This window comes from Lontra canadensis, unplaced genomic scaffold (genome assembly GCF_010015895.1).
Source record: "Lontra canadensis isolate GAN:19392208 unplaced genomic scaffold, GSC_riverotter_1.0 scaffold2, whole genome shotgun sequence".
Classification (NCBI taxonomy): Eukaryota; Metazoa; Chordata; class Mammalia; order Carnivora; family Mustelidae; genus Lontra; species Lontra canadensis.
Genome location: NW_022630996.1, coordinates 43,380,406 through 43,400,201, shown reverse-complemented (window position 1 = coordinate 43,400,201; position 19,796 = coordinate 43,380,406). Strand labels below are relative to the sequence as shown.

At 34.8% G+C, this 19,796-nt stretch overlaps 1 protein-coding gene across 4 annotated transcripts in view; it reads left to right on the top strand.

Moving 5' to 3' along the window:
• MPP6 (membrane palmitoylated protein 6) overlaps positions 1 to 19,796 on the top strand; it is a 106,953-nt gene that overhangs the window by 34,442 nt on the left and 52,715 nt on the right. For 2 of the 4 annotated variants that reach the window (XM_032873040.1, XM_032873055.1), the window contains exon 2: positions 9,700 to 9,818. In XM_032873040.1, coding sequence (XP_032728931.1) covers positions 9,702 to 9,818 — 117 coding nt within the window. In that variant the 5' untranslated portion in view covers positions 9,700 to 9,701. Of the gene's footprint in view, positions 1 to 9,696; positions 9,819 to 19,796 lie in introns of all 4 variants that reach the window. The other 2 variants (XM_032873050.1, XM_032873065.1) reach the window with 1 other exon arrangement.

The window sequence follows — 19,796 nt, the reverse complement described above, 5'->3', positions numbered from 1 at the left end:
GCACTTTTCTTGACTCCCAACTTAGAAATTTCTCTAGGAATGCTTTGGGAAATACAATTCCATATAAATATTGATCATGAATTCAGGATTTTGAATAGGGTCAATCACTTTGGTCATTTCCACTGAGATGCTTCCACTGGTTATCTATATGGTTTCCCATGTTATCATCCTGTCACCACCATCAAAGAAAGAGTTAATATTTTACTCCTTTTCTGTACTCCCTCAATGTTAATAATGCACCAGGAGGTATTGTTCTAGGAGTTTTCTATATATTATTTAGCAGCTGCTACCTTGTGAGTTAGATACTATTGTCCTTTTCCACTTAACAGGTGAAAGAAACTGGGGTGCCTGGGTGGCTCAGTTTGTTAAGTGACTGCCTTCGGCTTAGGTCATGATCCCAGGACTGTGGGATCGAGCCCCACATCAGGTTCCCGCTCCTTCTGCCTGTTGCTCCCCCTGCTTGTGCACACTCTATCTCTCTCTGCCAAATAAATAAAATCTTTAAAAAAAAAAAAAAAGTGAAAGAAACTGACTTGGGAATGTTAAGTCATTTACTCAGATTTTTAGGGCTAGTTAAATGGTTAAGTCCAGGCTTTTAAACAGTATGCTGTATCACCTAACTGCAGTTCCTTCATAGTGTTCTTACCATCATCAGGCTTTATATACATGTTTACACATTTTGGTCTACTGGTTTGACTTTTTGAAGAATATTTCTCTAGTCTCCTCAGCAGGTAGCATCATGCCTAGCCTATAAGCCCTCAGCAAATGTTGATTAAATTGGCTGAGCACATTCATATTTGATTCTTTGATTCAGTATAACTATACTAAATTAGATTTTCAAGATACTAGTGTGAGAGCTCGGATGTTGACAGTATATTGGCATTTTATGGAAAATGAGTGTTACTGACTTAACATTAATGGTTCACATGAACTCTGCTGTGATGGTTAAATCCGTTGTTTGAAAATAGTTGTGTCACAATTTAAACTTAAACCTGACTTCAGGTTTAATCTACTTTCAGTAGATTTTTTTGGTATCATTTCTTAGAAATATATTTTTTTTAAATTTTGCTGCTCTATTGCAGCCACATTAGAAGTAGTCCAAATGACTTCTAAGTACCTCCTTTAAATTTATGCTTAAATATTTCCAAAAGCACATAGAAGGAGACTTCATTTTTCATTTAAGGAATTCTATAAATTATCCAGCTTGGTTCTGGTGAAATAATTGTTACTTTATCTACAAAATATAGCAACAGAAATAAATTTTAACATCTTATGAAAAGTTAACTTACCTGTCATATTTTCAATGGGGAATCTAGTTTGTTGAGTCAAATGGGAATGAATATATCACCAAATGTGGTTACAAAGGATTTTGTATATTAAAATAGGCTTAAGGCCTAATTTATTAAGAATAACTCATGTAATTAGTTATAGTTCTAAAACCAGGCAGAAATTACATAAAATTATATAAAACAATTCTAAAGAGATTTTGGAACAATTTTGGTGGGTAAATACCATTTATTTTATTATATTTGCCTTATGTACTGAATTATAGAAAGTTAGAAATGTATTTATATGAAGAATTACTGAAAAAGCCACTTTAGTAGACTAAGCATTGAAAGAAAACACTTCTATCTTTATGGCTTATTATATAATTTATGGGAAGTTGGTAGCTTTAGGATTTTACTGCTTTGTAAACTACACCACATTTTGCTAATTCCAAGTATTGCACAGATGTTTTGTTTATAAATAACAATATATAATTTGAAACTGTTCTTGATTTTAGTAAGAGAAAAATACTACATTTTTGTGACTGAAACTGTATTATGAAGAATTTAGCACGTACCAGAATGTAGGATGGTTGCTGGGAATATAGTTTTGAACAAGACAGATCTAATTTCTATGCTTATCAGACTTAGAGTTTAGAAAAGAATTGTACATTAAACAAATACCAAAATAATTATAGGTTTATCAGAGTTGTAATGTATAGAATACTATGGAAATATATATTAGGAGAATTTATCCTAATTGGGGCATAGAAATTCTGCTTCTAACGGATGATATGAATTAGGTATACAAAAGTGACTGTGCATATGTGCTGATAAGTGGAGGGAGGACTTTGCATCAGGACAGGGAATTAGATTGATGTAACTAAAGCTGTAAAATGTGGTGCAGATTGAATCTAGCATTGTATTAAAATGACTTATGGGCCATAAAATCTACATTTCAATTACATACACACATTCGTGAGACTATTGTGGTAGCTTGGGAAAGAAATGATGATGGCTAAGACTCATGAGGGTGGGATGGAATGAAATTGTTAGATTCCCCAAATATTTAGCAGGTAGAATCTACTTTTGCTCTAAGTTAGTTTCTTTTCCCACTGTTCCAAATATTTTTGCTATATTTTTTGTCCATTTTTTTCTCTTTATTTTTGTGAGAGTGTACTTTTACTAATACTATGCTACTGTTTTAATAGAGGTTCTGAAGGGATAGAATATAAGCTCACGTAGTCATTCTGCCATATTTAACTGAATCCTACCCACACTGATTTGAAATATCACCTTTTAACATATATTAAATACTTGTTAGCTCCTATCTTTCAAGATTTGGTAATTGCAATGCCAATACTTCACTATTTTAAATTACACTGTTTTTATACTTGATAACACAGGTACTTCCTTTATATTTGTGAGATATATATATATATATATATATATATATATATATGCACGCATATGCAAAGTTACTGGCTAGTTTTACCCATTTTCTCTTTCAAGTAAATTTTGGAATAGCTTTACAAAAAATTCTGTTGGGGTTTCTATTAGAATTTATTTATTTTTTTAAAAGAATAATTGGGAGAGAATTGATATTTTTATAGCATTGAGTCTTCCTATCCCAGAACATAGTCTCTTCATTTATTTATTTTAAATGTTCTTTATTATATTTTATAGTTTTTCTCATACCTATCTGGATGAACATTTTTATTTTAACATTAAATTTTACTTGTTTACTTGTTTTGCTTGATCTTGTTGCTATTATGAATGGGATATCTTTTTTATTTTTCTCCCAGCAATGATGTTTTCTAATTAGTTATAACTATTATTAGGAAAGGGTTTTTTGTTTGTTTGTTTGTTTGTTTATTGCTCTTATGTCTAGTCATTAGCCAAAACTCTTTTAACTAATTTAAATAATTTTTCAGCTGATTCCTTGTGACTTTTCCAAGTAGATAGTTATCATCAGTGGCTTTATTTATTTATTTATTTATTTATTATTTTCACATTCATATGTGGATTTTTTTAAACGTTTGATCAAAATTTTTAGTATAGGGGCACCTGGGGGGCTTAGTCAGTTAAGCGTCTGACTCTTAATTTCGGCTCAGGTCATGATCTCAGGGTCATGAGATTGATCCCCATATTGAGCTCTGTACTTGGTGGGGAGTCTGCTGGGGATTCATTCTCTCTCTCCCCACCCCCTTCTGCCTCCGCCCAATAAAGAAATCAATCTTTAAAAAAAAAAAAACAACTTTCAATATACTTTTGAAAAGTAGTGGTCTTAGTGGGTGTTCTGGTCTTGTCCCTGATTTTAATGGTAAAGCTTTTGCCTTTTCTTTATTAAGTATGATGTTTCATATAGATTCTGGTATCAAATGACTTTGTTTTCATCCTTCTATTCTTATTATGGTATGATTTTTCTATTAGGATAGAGTTTTGAAATTTGTACTGTATTCAAAGCATTGATGATAGGGTTTTTTTTCTTACTATGATAATTACTAAATTACATTACATATTTCTTAATGTCAAATCATTTTTATATAACTAGGTTAAACTTTAGTTGGCCATTGTTGTTTTTTTAATTTTTTAAAATTTTTATTTATTTTTAAAATTTCTTTTCAGTGTTCCAGAATTCATTGTTTATGAACCACACCCAGTGCTCCATGCAATACGTGCCCTCCATAAAACCCACCACCAGTCTCACCCAGCCTCCCACTCCCTGCCCCTCCAAAGCCCTCAGATTGTTTTTCAGAGTCCACAGTCTCTCATGGTTCATCTCTCCCTCCAGTTTCCCCCAACTCCCTTCTCCTCTCCAAATCCCCATGTCCTCCATGTTATAGCCATTGTTGTTTTTTAAGGCCTTGTTAAATTCAGTTTGCTAATGTGTTAAGATATTTGCCTATATGTTCATAAGTGAGTTTAAAATACAATTTTCTTTTTTTATTGAGTTTTGAAATCTGCATAGAAGTTGAAATATTTTCAATCTTTTCTGTATTTTTTTTTCTGTGTCTTTTAAAAATGTGAAGTAGCTCTTGAAGTCTTGCTAGAATTTTTTTTTAAGATTTTATTATTTTTAGGTACTCTCTACACTCTCTTTTTTTTTCATTTTATTTCTTTTCAGTGTTCCAGCATTCATTGTTTATGCACCACACCCAGTGAAAAGCAAATATTTTTAAGGACGCTTTGACAGGAATGTTAGAAATAACATCTGAATTCAACAACAGAAAAAAGTTGCTATCAGTGGAAAACAAAGTCTTAGTGAATGTTCTAAAACTGCCCATAAAGAAAGGGCTGGGGAATGATCCTTTAGGCATGAGCTCTAGAAGCTTTGGACTCAGTAAGGCTTTGGCGGGACCATTCTGGATCTGCCTGGCAAGCACACTGCAGTCTGGCTCAGTCTTCAGCAAGAGTCCTTCAGCGCCATCAGAGCGTACTCCACAGTTTGTTACAGTGTCCTTAAAACTCTTCAAAGAGGTGCTTGGCATGCTTACTCTTCTAACTGGAGTGGGGGGTGTATTACCTGATGGTTGTTAGGGAGACTTTAGGAGATTGCCTTAGGTCTCCAGCTGCTGACTGTTGTTGCTGAGAGCTCCCCCTCTGTGCATTGGCCATGGTGGCCAGCTTGGTCAGGATCTCCTGATAGGAACAGTACTCTGTCTGGCTATAGACTTCTGTCTCATACTGGGCCATCTCAGCCATCCAGAAGGGATCGGGCATAGTGAAAACTTTGAGTACCCCTTGAAAGGAGTACTAGTGACTCAAAGATCTAGCAACTAGGGGTGGAAGTTCTTGCCCATAAAGAAACAGGGATGCCATCCTCAGCTGAAAATGGGATCTCAGGGGCATGGATGACATCTAGAACTTTCATCCTAGAAAGACAGTTGTAACTATTCTGATTTTCAGCTCTGGCCACTTTGCATCACCATCCCCAAGGGGCTGAGGGTTTTACCGGATATCCTAAAACTTGAATACTTAAATACCAGTCTGCTCTTTGAAGTCTTGGGGGCATGGGTCCCAAAGGGACATGAGGATCCATTGAAGATTTCCTTGTAAAACACGTAATTTGCTTTTTCCTTAAACTAAATAGCAGTGGATATACCAGATTCCTGTGGACATTTACCAGCACAGCGTTGCCCTTGGACAGCCACTTACTTCCAGATGCTGTAACCTCCCCGACCTGTGCAGAACCTCACTGGTTTTACCTGCTCCCCTGCCTCCCAGCCCAGGTTTCTTGGAGCTCCCTGGACATTTCCTTAATGGGGGGAAGAACAAGCCAGACCTGGCCTGAAAACATGTGGAAGGTTCTATTGTATTTTGATTAGAACGCCATTAAATGTACCAATTAGTTTGGGAATGCGTGGCAACTTTATAATATTCAAGATCCCATTTCCAGAACATGGGATATTTGGCAGACTTACCAGTGTTTAATTAAATTTCATATAATCAAGAATCAAGAACTTATGAAGATCTTTAAAATAACCAAGGGTATATTTTACAACCTCCACCACTTTTCTTCCCACTTAATTAAGCACCAATATAAAAATTTCAGTATCTCAAGAACCAATATATATTTGGAAGGTGCATTTTAAAAAGATTTTCAGTATAACAATTTGGTGATATTACATTATTGTTATTTTGTTAGGTGTGCTAACAGTATTTTGGTTACATTGTTTAAAAAGAGCCCTGATATTTTATTTTATCTTATTTTATTTTTTTAAGATTTTATTTGTTTATTTGACAGACAGATCACGAGTAGGCAGAGAGGCAGGCAGAGAGAGAGAGAGGAGAAAGCAGGCTCCCTGCTGAGCAGAGAGCCCGATGCGGGGCTCGATCCCAGGACGCTGGGATCATGACCTGAGCCGAAGGCAGAGGCTTTAACCCACTGAGCCACCCAGGCGCCCCAAGCCCTGATATTTTAGACATAAATACTGAAATGTAGTATCTGGGATTTGCTTCAAAGTTATATAGAGTAGAGAATATATAGGGGTATGAAACAAGATTTGCCATGAGTTGCTAGTTGTTAGAGCTGATAGTTATTGGGTTCGTTATATTATTTTGCCTCCCTTTTAGAAATGTTTGGAATTTTTCATAATGAAAGTTAAAAATTAAAAAAAAAAACAGATATAGAACATCAAAGGAAAGAAAAAAGTCATCATGAGAAGTAGAGCTAACTAGTTACAGGATAAAAATACTTCTGAAGATTATTGATTCTATTGTTCTCTACCTGCTGAAAGGTACACATTGGGCCCCAAACAAAAGTATGAAATAGGCTTTGTTTTTATTATTTCCTAGGTTTCCTTTCTTCATTTTAGCCGAGTATAGGTTTTCCTTCTCCTTGTTTTAAGAGCACATTTTTCTCCCATTCACATCTCTCAGAATTGTCACTCATTTTACACAGAGTGAATAGGAGGTCTAGAGATGAACTGTCCAGATCAAAGTACAAGACAAGAATACTTTGGACTGGAGTTCAGGACTTGAAGTCAGGGAATAATAGGTCTGATAGAGTGTTGGAAAAATTCTTGAGCATTTGGAAAAATTACAGAAATGTGAAAAGTTTGTTGGAACATTTGGGGGGAAAATGTGTAGGATTCCCCTATGGTGACTTTATTAGAAATTGCCCTAATGGAGATAGAGGAAGGTAAAAGCCTAACCCTCAAGTATTCTAGCAGAAAATAGATACTGTCTAAAATGGGTAAAAGAAAAAGAAGCAATATTAGCATATTATACAGAAATACAGATGTTATTAAATGAAACTATAGCAAATTCAAAGTAGTTACTTCTACAGAATAGTGTAAGTTGGGAGGGAGGAGGACAGTATGGAGCAGAGAACTGCTATATTTTGTTATAAGCCAGTTAGTGAGTACAGTCTGACTTTTAACAATGCTTATGTTTTATTTTAATAAAAATTAAAACATACTAAAAACTGCACAATTTTAATAGACTTATACCAAAGAAACATCAAGAAGAGACAACACCAATAAAATTAATCTGAATAATATTAAGATTATGATATTGAATGCAGTAGGAGTCTAGCTTCACTCTCTTGCATATTCATATTCTGTTGTCCCAGTTCCATTTGTTGAAAAGACTATTCTTTGCTCTGTTGAATTGTCTTGCCACCCTTGTTGAAAGTTATTTGACCTTAAATATATAGATTTATTTCTGGTCTGTAAGTTGTTTTTTGTTTTTTATTTTAAGATTTATTTGAGTCAGGAGGGGCAGAGGGAGAGACTCTTCAAGCAGACTCCCTGCTGAGTGTGGAGCCTGATGTGGGGCTCAATCCTATGATGATGAGATCATGACCTGACAAGAGTCAGATGCTTAACCAACTGAGCCACCCACATGGCCCTGGACTCTTAAGATTTATGTCTCTGTGTATGCTGGTACCACAGTCTTGATTACTGAAGTTTTTAGTCAGGTTTGAAATAAAGTTTGAGTCTTCTAACTTTGTTCTCTTTGAAGATCTTTTGCCTATTCTGGGTCCACTGCATTTTCCATATGAATTTTAACATCAGCTTCTCAATTTCTGCAAAAAAGGGGGAGAGGGCAGTAGAGATTTTGACAGGGATTACATTAAATTTGTAGATCAATTTGGGAAGTGTTGCCGTGTTAACAATAGTAAGTCTTCCAATCCATGAAGGTAGGATATCTTTCTTCCTTCCTTCCTTTTTTTTTTTTTTTTTTAAGATTTTATTCCTTTATTTGACAGAGAGAGAGATCACAAGAAGGCAGAGGAGGCAGGCAGAGAGAGAGGGGGAAGCAGGCTCCCCACTGAACAGAGAGCCTGATGGGGGTGCTTGATCCCAGGACCCTGGGATCATGACCTAAGCCAAAGGCAGAGGCTTAACCTACTGAGCCACCCAGGTGCCCCGCTTTCTATTTATTTTAGTTCTCTTTAATTCTTTCGATGATTTTTATAGTTTCAGTGTACAAATCTTACCCTTCTTATGTTGCATTTATTCCTAATTGTTTTTGATGCTGTTGTAAAAAGAATGTTCTCATAAATTTCACTTTCAAATTATTCAGTTAGTATTTAGAAATATGTTCGATTTTTGTATTTTCATCTTGTATCCTGTAACCTTTCTGAACTCATTTATTCTAATAATTTTTTTTTGTATTTTTAGGATTTTCTATATACAAGGTCATATCATTTGCAAAATGAGATAGTTTTACTTATTCCTTTCCAGTGCTTTTATTTCTTGCATAACTCCCTTGGCTAGAATCTCCACTATGATGTTGAGTAGAAGTGGCAAGAGTAGACATCCTTGCCTTGTTCCTGATCTTGTGGAAAGGTGTCTAGTCTTTTATCATTAAATATGATATTGGTTATAGATTCTTCATAGATACCTTTCACCAAGTTTAGGAAATTTCCCTTCCATTCTTAGTTTGTTGAATGTTTTTATCATGAAAAGAGTTTCAATTCTGTTGAATGCTTTTTCTGTTCCCATTGAGATACCATGTAGTTGTTTAGGTTTTATGTTCTATTAATACAGTATTGTACACTGATTGATTTTCATTCTTGTATTCCTGAGATAAGCTGTACTTGGTCATTGTGTACAACCCTTTTCATATGTGGCTGGATTCAGTTTTTCAGTATTTTATTAAATATTTTTGCATCTGTATTTATAAAGGATATTGGCTATAATTTTCTTGTGATACCTTCTTGTGGGTTTATTATCAGGATCTCATAGAATAATTGGAAAGTATTCCCTCCTCTATTTTTTTTTTTTTTGAAGAGTTTGTGAAGTATTGGTTTTAATTCCTCTTTAAAGTTTGATAGAATTTATCAGTGAAACCATCTGGTTCTGGGCTTCTGGGAAGTTTGTTGATTACTAATTCATTCTCTTTACTTTTTTATAGGTCTATTAAAATTTTGTATTTCTTTTTGTGTAGTGCTTTAAATTTAAAAAATATAAAGCAAGTGTAAAGTGGTAAGTATGTATAAGGTAGTCTAATAAAGCCCAAATTGTGTATAAAAATGTGTCCTCCTAATTCACGGGAATTCAGTTTGAAACTTACCATTTAACAATTGTTTTTTAAAACATGACTTTTTGGGGCACCCGGGTGGCTCAGTGGGTTAAAGCCTCTGCCTTCAGCTCAGGTCATGATCTCAGGGTCCTGGGATTGAGCCCCGCATCGGGTTCTCTGCTCAGTGGAGAGCCTGCTTCCTCCTCCCTCTCTCTCTCTCTCTGCCTGCCTCTCTGCCTACCTGTGATCTCTGTCTGTCAAATAAATAAAGTATTTTTAAAAAAAGATTTATATTAAAACATGACTTTTCAAAAGAGTTTTGTTAATGTCTTTTTATTTGAATTATTTTAAATATATCAAATATTTTATAATTTTATATTGTATTTCATAATGGCTTGGAATTTAAGGGTTTGGGGTTTTTTTATCATTATTACTATTTTTATTGCTTTTATCTCAGCAGCAATGCAGCAAGTGTTGGATAACCTTACGGAGCTGCCCTCATCTACAGGAGCAGAAGAAATAGACCTAATTTTCCTCAAGGGGATTATGGAGAATCCTATTGTAAAATCACTTGCTAAGGTATAGTGGTTTATTCATAAACTTACTAAATTATTTTTAAAATTGTCTTTACAAATATTACTATTTCAGAACTTGATATGCCTTCAGCTTAGCAAATAATAACACTCATGCACATGAAAATTAGACCACTTTTGCCTTTCTTGTGTTGACTTTAAATACAAGATAAAATAACTCTTAGTTTTAGCCTAACACATTTAAATTCTAGGGAAATTGTAACTGAACAGTCATAACAGGACTTACGAAAAAGATCCTGGTACTATCTCCATTTCAGGAACTGCAAAATACTGATTTTCTTCTTTTATATTAGACTGTGTACCTGTTTTTCATTTTGGTTCTTGATTTCCTACATCTATTACTTTCTGAAATCTTGTTTTCTCTTGGATAACATTGGTTTATTAAGACTGTTTCTGTAATCAGCTCTCTAGTAGTCTCCTTAACTCATCCGTAAATACACTTTTACTGCTATTCTTAGTCCAGTTTTATTTCACTTATACTATAATCCTGTATTAGTTTTTATAAACATCACTAAAGCTTAGTGTATTAACTGCTTCACAACCCTGCTCTCCCGTTCTTCAGCATTCCTTCAGGTGATCCTTGTTTTCAGAAACATGTGCCACATGTCCTCTCTGGCGTTTCCTTCATGTAGTCCTCTTGTTTTTTCATTTGCTTTTCGCACTCCCAGTATGTTGATTTCACCCTCTCCCATAATTGTTTTTAACCACAGTCAATTCATCTTTTTCTTCTCACTTGTGAAAAATCATACTTTTTACAAAGTTTTTCATTTCTAAAAGTGAGTCAGTGATGCAGATTCTTCATTTTATTCACAAACTTTATCATCCTAAGATCACATGATATAAAACCCTTGGCTCCTAAGTAAAAACTAATCTAGATGTGTATCAACCAACTGGAATTTTAGTCATTTTTTAAAAATTTATTTATTTGAGAGAAAGCGTCGGTGTAAGCCATGGGCGGTAGGGGAGGCAGAAGGAGAGGGAGAGGGAATCTTCAAGCAGAGCCCTTATTGAGCGCAGACCCTGAGATCATGACCTCAGCTGAAACCACGAGTTAGCTTCTTAGCTAACTGAGCTGCCCAGGTGCCCCAATTTTAGACATTTTTGATTACAGTTTTTCCTAAGTTTATTAGATAGTCCCCTATCTTAATAGTAATATTATAGGATATAAATTACTTTCAAATTCAAGTGTCTTATCATAAATAACCAATTATCATGCCATGTCAAGGTAGAGTAAAAGCTTCAGGGTCTACTGAAATATGTAAGGGCTTGTTACACCTGTATTAACTAACTCACCCTTAGCTCTAAGTGGTGCTTTTAAAATAGGTCTTGAGGGGCACGTGGGTGGCTCAGTGGGTTAAGTCTCTGCCTTCGGCTCAGGTCATGATCTCAAGGTCCTGAGATCGAGCCCCACATTGGGCTTTCCACTCAGCAGGGAGCCTGTTCTCCCCTCTCTCTGCCTGCCTCTCTGCCTACTTGTGATCTCTCTCTCTCTGTCAAATAAATGAATAAAATTAAAAAAAAAATAGTTTCTGACTCTTCTTTTGATATAATGTTGTCAGTTTTTATCAGTATCTATTACATCCACATCCCCATGTTTATTCAATTTATTATCTTTGTAGATATAGAAACTAGATAATAAGGCATTTTATAATGTGTTTATAATTCACAGAAGTTTTTAAAATATATTGTTTTGTCGTCACAGCAACTTAATGAATTGAAAATCAAAGTAGAATAATTATTTGTCTAAGGTCATTGTCCTAGTAAATTGACAGAGATGAGGTTTAGACTAGGTTTTCTTTCTTCAAATTCTGGCTCTTTCTACTATAGCACAGGTTTTGTGTGCATGTGTATTCCTAAGAATTTCTGTGGGTAAAAATTATTTTTATTCTGGCTTTGTGCTATTGATACTGGCCTTATAGAGGATTATCTTGTTCATTCTCAACAGGTGAAATGGCTGGATGACTTTTGAGCAGCTCAGGTGCTTATGTAATCTTCTGATGATAAAAATGAAATTAAGGGGGCACCTGGGTGTCACAGTCAATTAAGTGTCCAACTTGGTTTTGACTCAGGTCATGATCTCAGTGTTGTGAGATTAAGCCCCATGTATGGCTCAGCTCAAAGTCTTCTTGAGATTCTTTCTCCTCCTTCCTCTGCCCCTTCCACTCATGCATTCTCTCTCAAATAAATAAATGTTTTTAAAAAATGAAATTAAGAACAGAATCAACCAATAACATCTACCGTTGGTCAGGCAGTTTCTCAATAAATAGAAACAATGATAGCTTAGTATTCCCACAATGAAAGAAAAGAAATCCCAGGAGGAAAGGAAGACTTTTACTTCCAAGAAAGCGATACTGAGTCACAGCAGGCTAACATTCCCAGTACAATAAGTAGAGAAAAATGGTTAAGTTACTGAGGAAACAGAGAGGCATATGTTGCTAGTAACATGGAGAGGCAGGAATATGTAGCTAATAATCATGAGGAAAAATAACAGCAGTTCGTTAGATGGTCCTTTTATTAGAATTTATAAACAAATATTTTTAAATAATGTATTATATTTTAAGAGCAGAAAAGGGAAAATGAAGATATAAAATTTTACTAGGAAATAGAATCAAAATTAGAATCAAAGTCAATCAAGTAGTCATTTGTCTTTGTCTGACTTACTTTATTTACCATAATACCCCTTAGGTCCATCCAGGTTTTGCAAATGGCAAGATCTCATTTTTTTTATGGCTGAATAATATTCCATTGTGTATGTATATATGTATTCTATTGTGTATGTACATATATGTATATAGGTGTTCCATTGGGTATGTATGTATATATGTATGTGTATATATACATATGTACCATATCATCTTTTTTTTAAGATTTTGTTTATTTATTTATTCAGAGAGAGTGCAGGGGCAGGGTGGGGGCTGGGAGAACAAAGGGGGAGGGAAGGGGCAAGAATCTTAAGCTGACTCTGCACTGCCACAAAGCATGGCTCCATCCTGTGACCCTGTGAGCCAAAACCAAGAGTCAGGAACTTGAAGAACTTAGCCACCCTGGTGCCCCCCCCCATTCATTTTTTTTAAACATTTTTCTTTTGAAGTACACTTGACATACAATGTTAACATTAGTTTCAGGTGTACAACATAGTGATTCGACAAGTCTATACATTATGCTGTCCTCACCACTAGTGCAGCTACCATCTGTCACCATATAACACTATTTCATTATCATTGACTTTTCTCATGCTGTACCTTTTGTCCACATGACTTATTCCATAATTGGAATTCTCTATCTCCCACTCCCCTTCAACTGTTTTGCCCATTCTTCCCCCTACTTCCCCTCTGGCAATCATCAGTTCTCTATATTTAGGGGTCAGTTTCTGGTTTTTGTTTGTTTTGTTTTTTAAGATTCTACCTGGAAGTGAAATCCTACAGTATTTGTCTTTGTCTGACTATTTCACTTAGCATAATACCCTCCAGGTGCTTCCAGGTTTTGCAAATGGCAAGGTCTCCTTTTTTATGACTGAGTGATATTCCATTGTATATATACCACATCTTCTTCAGTGACATTTGTGCTGCTTCCATATCTTGGCTATTGTAAATAATGCTGGAATAAACATAGAGGTGCATATATCTTTTTGAATTAGCCATTTGTTTTCTTTAGGTAAATACCCAATAGTGGAATTACTAGATTATGTGGTATTTCTGTTAATTTTATGAGGGACCTCCATACTGTTTTCCACAGTGGCTGCATCAGTTGCATTCCCACCAGCAGTGCAAAAGGATTCTTTTTTCTCCACATCCTTGCCAGCACTTATTTCTTGTCTTTTTGCTTCTAGTCATTTTGATAGCTGTAAGGTGATATCTCATTATGGCTTTGATTTGCATTTTCCTGATGATTAGTGAGGTTGAGCATCTTTTCATGTATGTGTTGGCCATCTGTATGTCATCTTTGGAAAAATGTCTGTTCAAGTCCTCTGCCCATTTTTAAAATCAGGTTATTTGTCTTTTTGTGTGGAGTTGTAAGAGTTCTTTATATATTTTCTATATTAACCCCTATATTATATGTCATTTGCAAATATCTTCTCCCAGTTAGCAGGTTTCCTGTCATTTTGTTGATGGTCTTCTTCACTGCAAAAGCTTTTTATTTTGGTGTAGTCCCAATATACTACATCATCTTTATTCATTTATCTATCTATCAGTGGACACATGGTTTGCTTCCATATCTTGACTTTTTAAAGAAGTGCTGCAAACAACCAGACTCTTAAATATAGAGAACAAAGTGGTGGTTGCTGGAAGGGTGGTGGGTAGGGGATGTGTGAAATGGAAAAGGGAGATTAAGAAGTACAAATTTCAGTTGTAAAAAAAAAATAGTCTTGGAGATTAGAAGCGTAGGGAGTATAGTCAATGATATTTAAGTAATGTATGGTGACAGTTGATGACTGTACTTATCACGGTGAGCGTTGAGTACTGTGTAGATTTGTCAAATCAATGTATACCTGCAATTAATGAAACACCATATGTTAATTATACTTTAAAAAACAATCATGGATATTCAGGGACTCAAAAATATGATATCTGAAATAAAAGCTCATCTGATAGGGTTAAGAGATTAAACATTGCAGGGAAGGGGATCAATGGATTTAAAGACAGTACAGTAGTAAGCATCCAGACTGAAACTCAGTAGCAAGTATGGAAAGAACAGAAGAGGGAATAGAAGGCATTCTCAAAAGGTTTAATATACATGTAATTGGTATTTCAGAAAGAGAGAAGGGGTAAACGGGACAAAAGAAATAGCTGAAGATCTAGTAGCCAAGAATTTTCAAAACTGACAAACAGCATCCACTGATGATCCAAGAAGCAGTGAGCCCTCCTGCAGGAAAACCTAAAGAAAAACATTCTTTGGAACAACATAGTCAAATTCCTGAAAATCAGAGACCGAGTGAATATTTGTCAAGTAACCAGAGAAGAATACTTTTAAAGAGAAACAATGAGACTAATGGTTAGCAATAGAACAGGAACTATATATGTCAAAGCAGAGTGCACTGAGATCATTGAAGTTTTGAAAGAAAAACACTGCCAAACTTGAATTCCCTTTCTGGCAAAAGTACCTTCAAAAATGAAAGCAAAATAAAGATTTTTACTTTTAGACAAATCTGAGAAAAATAATCTCCATTTATTTGATAAGAAATGCAAAAGGAAGTTTTTCTGGCAGAAAGAATGACAAAGGGAATACTAATGGTAAATATAATAATTTTTAAAATAAAATAATAACAGTGTTTTGGGGCATTTTAATGAATCAAATAATTTTAAGATCCTTTCATTGTTCAGGAAGTGGTAAAAGAAATGGCTTATAGTGTTTGAAGAGTCAGGGATGCGTACTGAAATCTCTAGGGTACCATGAAAACTAAAGTTACAAGAATGAATAAAGTTCATCCAAGCTATAAGGAAGAAAAAATAGTCTTGAATTAACATCACAAGTTAGCAAAACATAGGATGGGAAGGGAAACCATCTTTAGACAGGGATAGTAGGCAGCCAGGACCATGATCCCTGACAGAAAGGAAACAAAGTGAGCAATATGAAATTGAGGATAGTTTTCAGGCTGCAGTAAAGGATGAAAATACAAACAGGCCAGCAATCTTCATAGAGGTCAGGATTTGAGGAGATGGAGGTGACTGGAATTTGTGTGGCAAAATATTGGGGAGAAGGAAGCTGAACACAGCAAGGGCTCTGGAGATCTCCTGTCAAATCCTTGGCTGAGCACTGACCTATATATGTATGAAGTAGGCCTCTGGAGTTCTAGAGAAGATCCCCTGGAAAGCACAGTAGGCCAGACAATTTCCAGGGATCACAAAGTCTGGAGAATAGTTTGCATTCCCACTACTGAGTTGAGAGTCCTCATGCTACACAGTACCTTGGGCAGATTCACCCCAGTTTTTTATAGTAGACCTGTGAAACTAAAGCAGAATTAAACTAAAATTCAAAACAGTTATTTGAAAAATGTCCAAGTATCTGGAAACTAAACAACATACTTCTAAATAACCACAGGGCGGAGAAGAAATCACAAACAAAAAATGTTTTGAATTGAATGAAAATGAAAATATATGTCAAAGCAATGCTTGAAGGAAAATGCTGTAATTAGAAAAGAACAATGTGTAAATCAGTCATCTAAGTGTGCACCTTGAGAAAATAGAAAAAAAAAGAGCAAATTAAATTCAAAATAAGCAGAAAGAAGTAATTAATAAAAATAAGACTAAATGGATTAAAGGCAAGTAGACAAAGTCAGTATAACTTCAAATATATCAATAAAATCAATAATCCTATAGCTAGACCCAAATTACTGGTATCAGAAATAAAGGAGAGGACATCACTACAAATCCAACAGATATTGCAAGAATACTAAGAAATATTATGAACAACTTTATGACGATAGATATGACAACTTAGATGAAATTGACTGATTCCTTAAAAGACACAAACTACTAAAGCCTACGTAAGAAGAGACAACCTGAATAGCTCTGTGTTTTTTTAAATTGAATATTTGCAGTTCCACTTGATTCCTTCCAGAAAAAGAGGAAGAGAAGGAAACATTTACTATTTTATGAAGCCTAGTGTTACCCTGATAGCAAAGCCAGCTATGGACATTTCAAGAAAGGAAAACTATAAAATAATATCCCTCATGAACATAGACATCAAGTTAAGATAATACTAGCAAATCAAATCCAGCAACATACAAAAAGGATAATACTCCATTATCAGGTGAGTTTTGTCTAAAAAATGCAAGACTGCTTTAATATTTGAAAATCAATAAATGCCACCATTTTGTTGATATGATAAGAATCATGTGATTGTTGCAGGAAAAGCATTTTATAAAATTTTATAAAATTGAACATTCATTCTTGATAAAAACTTGGTAAACTTGGAGGTTGCCTCAACCTGATGGATATCTATTAAAAAACTGCAGTTCACATCATAATTAATGATGGAAGATAAAATGCTTTCTTTCTGTGATCCCTTCTATTCAGCCTTATCATTTCCATTCATATTTATACCCAGGGGTACTAGCCAGTACAAAAAAGCAAGGAAAAGTAGATAAATAAAAGGCATACAGATTGAAGAAGAAAAAATAAACTATCTTTATTCAAAGATGACATTATTGTTTATATTGAAAATCCTAAGAATCTATCAGAAGGAAGAACAACAAACCTAGAACTAACAAGTGATTTAGCAGGGTCATAAGATACAAGATCAATCTCTATAAATTAGTTGTATTTTTATATACTTGTTAAAGAAATAGTGATCAATTTAATAATATGTGCTAGTCCTATCCTCTGGACACTAAAAAAAATGCTGAAATTAAAGGCATACATACATACAGGGTTTGGAAGGCTAAGTACTATTAACATTGTCGGTTCTCCCCAAACTGATCTGTAGATTGAGTAGAATCCCAGTCAGAATTTCAGGCTGACCTATTGATAAACTGAAATTTATGAAGGACTTAGACTAAACCAGAACAGTTTTGAAAAAGAAGAAAATTTGATGCTATCCACAGCCAGATATCAAGGATTACTGTTACCCTACGGTAAAGAAAACACTGTAGTATTGGCACATTCAGTGGCACAGAATGGAGCCCAGAAAGAGACCAATATATGTATGGTCAACTGGTTTTTATTAATAGCACCATGGTAATTCAATGAAGAAATAATAGTCCTTTCAATAAGTGTTGGAACAATTGATTATTTATGCGCAAAAAAATGAACATCATCTTTTGCCTCACATTATAAACAAAAATTACCTCAAAATAGATCTAAAAGTAAAAACTAAAATTTTAAAACTTTTAAAAGAATACATAAGGAAAAACTTAGCAACTTTGGGTTAGAGAAAGACTTCTTAGATAAGACATTAAAAGCATGAAGCGAGATGAAAATTTGACTAATTAGATTTTATCAAAATTTAACTTTCTACTTTAAAAGATACCATTAAGGAAATGAAAAGGCAAGCTATAGATTGGGGGAAAATATTTGCAAAATATAAACGGTCATACTTCATTTTATTGTGCTTCTCTTTGTTGCATTTCATGAATACTATGGTTTTTTGGTGGGTATTTTTTTTTTCTTTTTTAGTTGAAGGTTTGTAGCAGCCCTGCTTTGAGCATATCTCTCAACTATTTTTCCAGCAGCCTGTGCTCACTTCATATTTCTGTGTCACATTTTGGTAATTCTCACAATATTTCTACTTTATCATGATAATATTTGAATTGCTGCAATCTCATAATAAACCTTTTAATGGGTGAGGAGTTTGTGGGTTTTTTTAATTTTTTTAAGAGAGAAAGAGTATGTGCTCATGTGCAGGTGGGGGAGGGACAGAGGGAGAGACTTTTAAGCAGACTCCATGCTGAGTGTGAACCTGACACAGGGCTCAGTCTCATGACTCTGAGATCATGACCTGTGCTGAAATCAAGAGTCAGGTACTTAACCAACTGATCCAGTCATCACCCCAAATGAGGAGTTATTTCTATGGGTGAGCAAAGGCAGTGATTTCTTAGGGTGGAATCTACTCTTAATGAAGATGCTATGAAGATTGTTGAAATGATAGCAGTGGATTTGGAATATTACATAAACTTAGTTGATAATGCAATAGCAGAGTTTGAGAAGATTGACAGAAGTTCTGCTATTGGGGAAAAACTGTCAAACAGAATCTCCTGCTACAAAGAAATTTTTTTATCAAAGGAAGAGTCAGTTGATGCCGCAGACTTCATTGTCTTATTTTAAGAAATTGCCACAGCCACCCAGACCTTCAGCAACACTACCCTGATCATCTAGCAGCCATCAGTGTTGAGGTGTGACCCTCTTTCAACAAAAAGGTTATGACTTGCCAAAAGCCCAGTTGATGGTTAATAGTTTTTAGCAATATGGTAATTTTTAATTAAGGTATATGCAGTGTTTTTCAGACACAATGTTATTATACAGTTAGTGTAAACATAACTTTATAGGCACTGGAAAAACAAAAAATTCATTTGACTTTGTTGCAATATTCCCCTTTTGCAATGTTCACTTTATTTTGGTGGTCTGGAACTGAACCTGCAATATCTCTGAGAAAACCTGTATCCTAAAAAGGAGGCTGTTCATTTATAGCTAGTAGCAGTGCAAATAGTACAACTACTTTGGAAGACACTTTGGCAGTTTCTTACAAAGCTAACATAGTGTTACCATACATCCCAGCAGTTGTACTCCTTAATAGTTACCCAAGGGAGTTGATGACTTATGTCCACAAAGAAATCTACATGTGAACATTTATAGCATATTTATTCATAATTGTCAAAATTTTGAAGCAAACGGTGATGGTTTTTAATAGGAGCAAAGATAAAGTGTGATACATCCATACAATGGAGTATTATTCAGCAGTAAAAAAGAAAAGAGCTTCAAAACAATATGGAGGAACTATAAATACATATTGCTAGATGAAAGAAACCATGCTGGAAAAGGTATATACTGTGATTCCAACTACATTACATTCTGGGAAAAGCAAAAGTTATAGACCGTACAAAAGAATCAGTAGTTGCCGGGATTTAGGGGAGTACGAGGGAGGGATGAATAGGTGAAGCATGGAGCCTTTTTCGGGCCGTGGGACTATTCTGTGTGATATTATAAAGGTACACAGATGACCCTCTGCAGTTGTCAAAACCCATGGAACTGTACAACATTTAAAGGACATCTTAATGTAATCTGTAGTCTTTAGTTAATTATAGTGTATCAGATTGGCTTATTAATTATAACAAATGTATCATACTAATGTAAGAGGTAAATAAGAGAAATGGAAATGAGGCAGATAACATGGAATTCTCCATACTTTATGCTCAGTCTTTCTATAAATTTAAAACTTTATTAACTTAAGTCCATAGTTTATATCAGTGTTCATACTTGGTGTTGTATATGTGTGTCTCTGGGTTTTAACAGCTGTATAATGACATGTA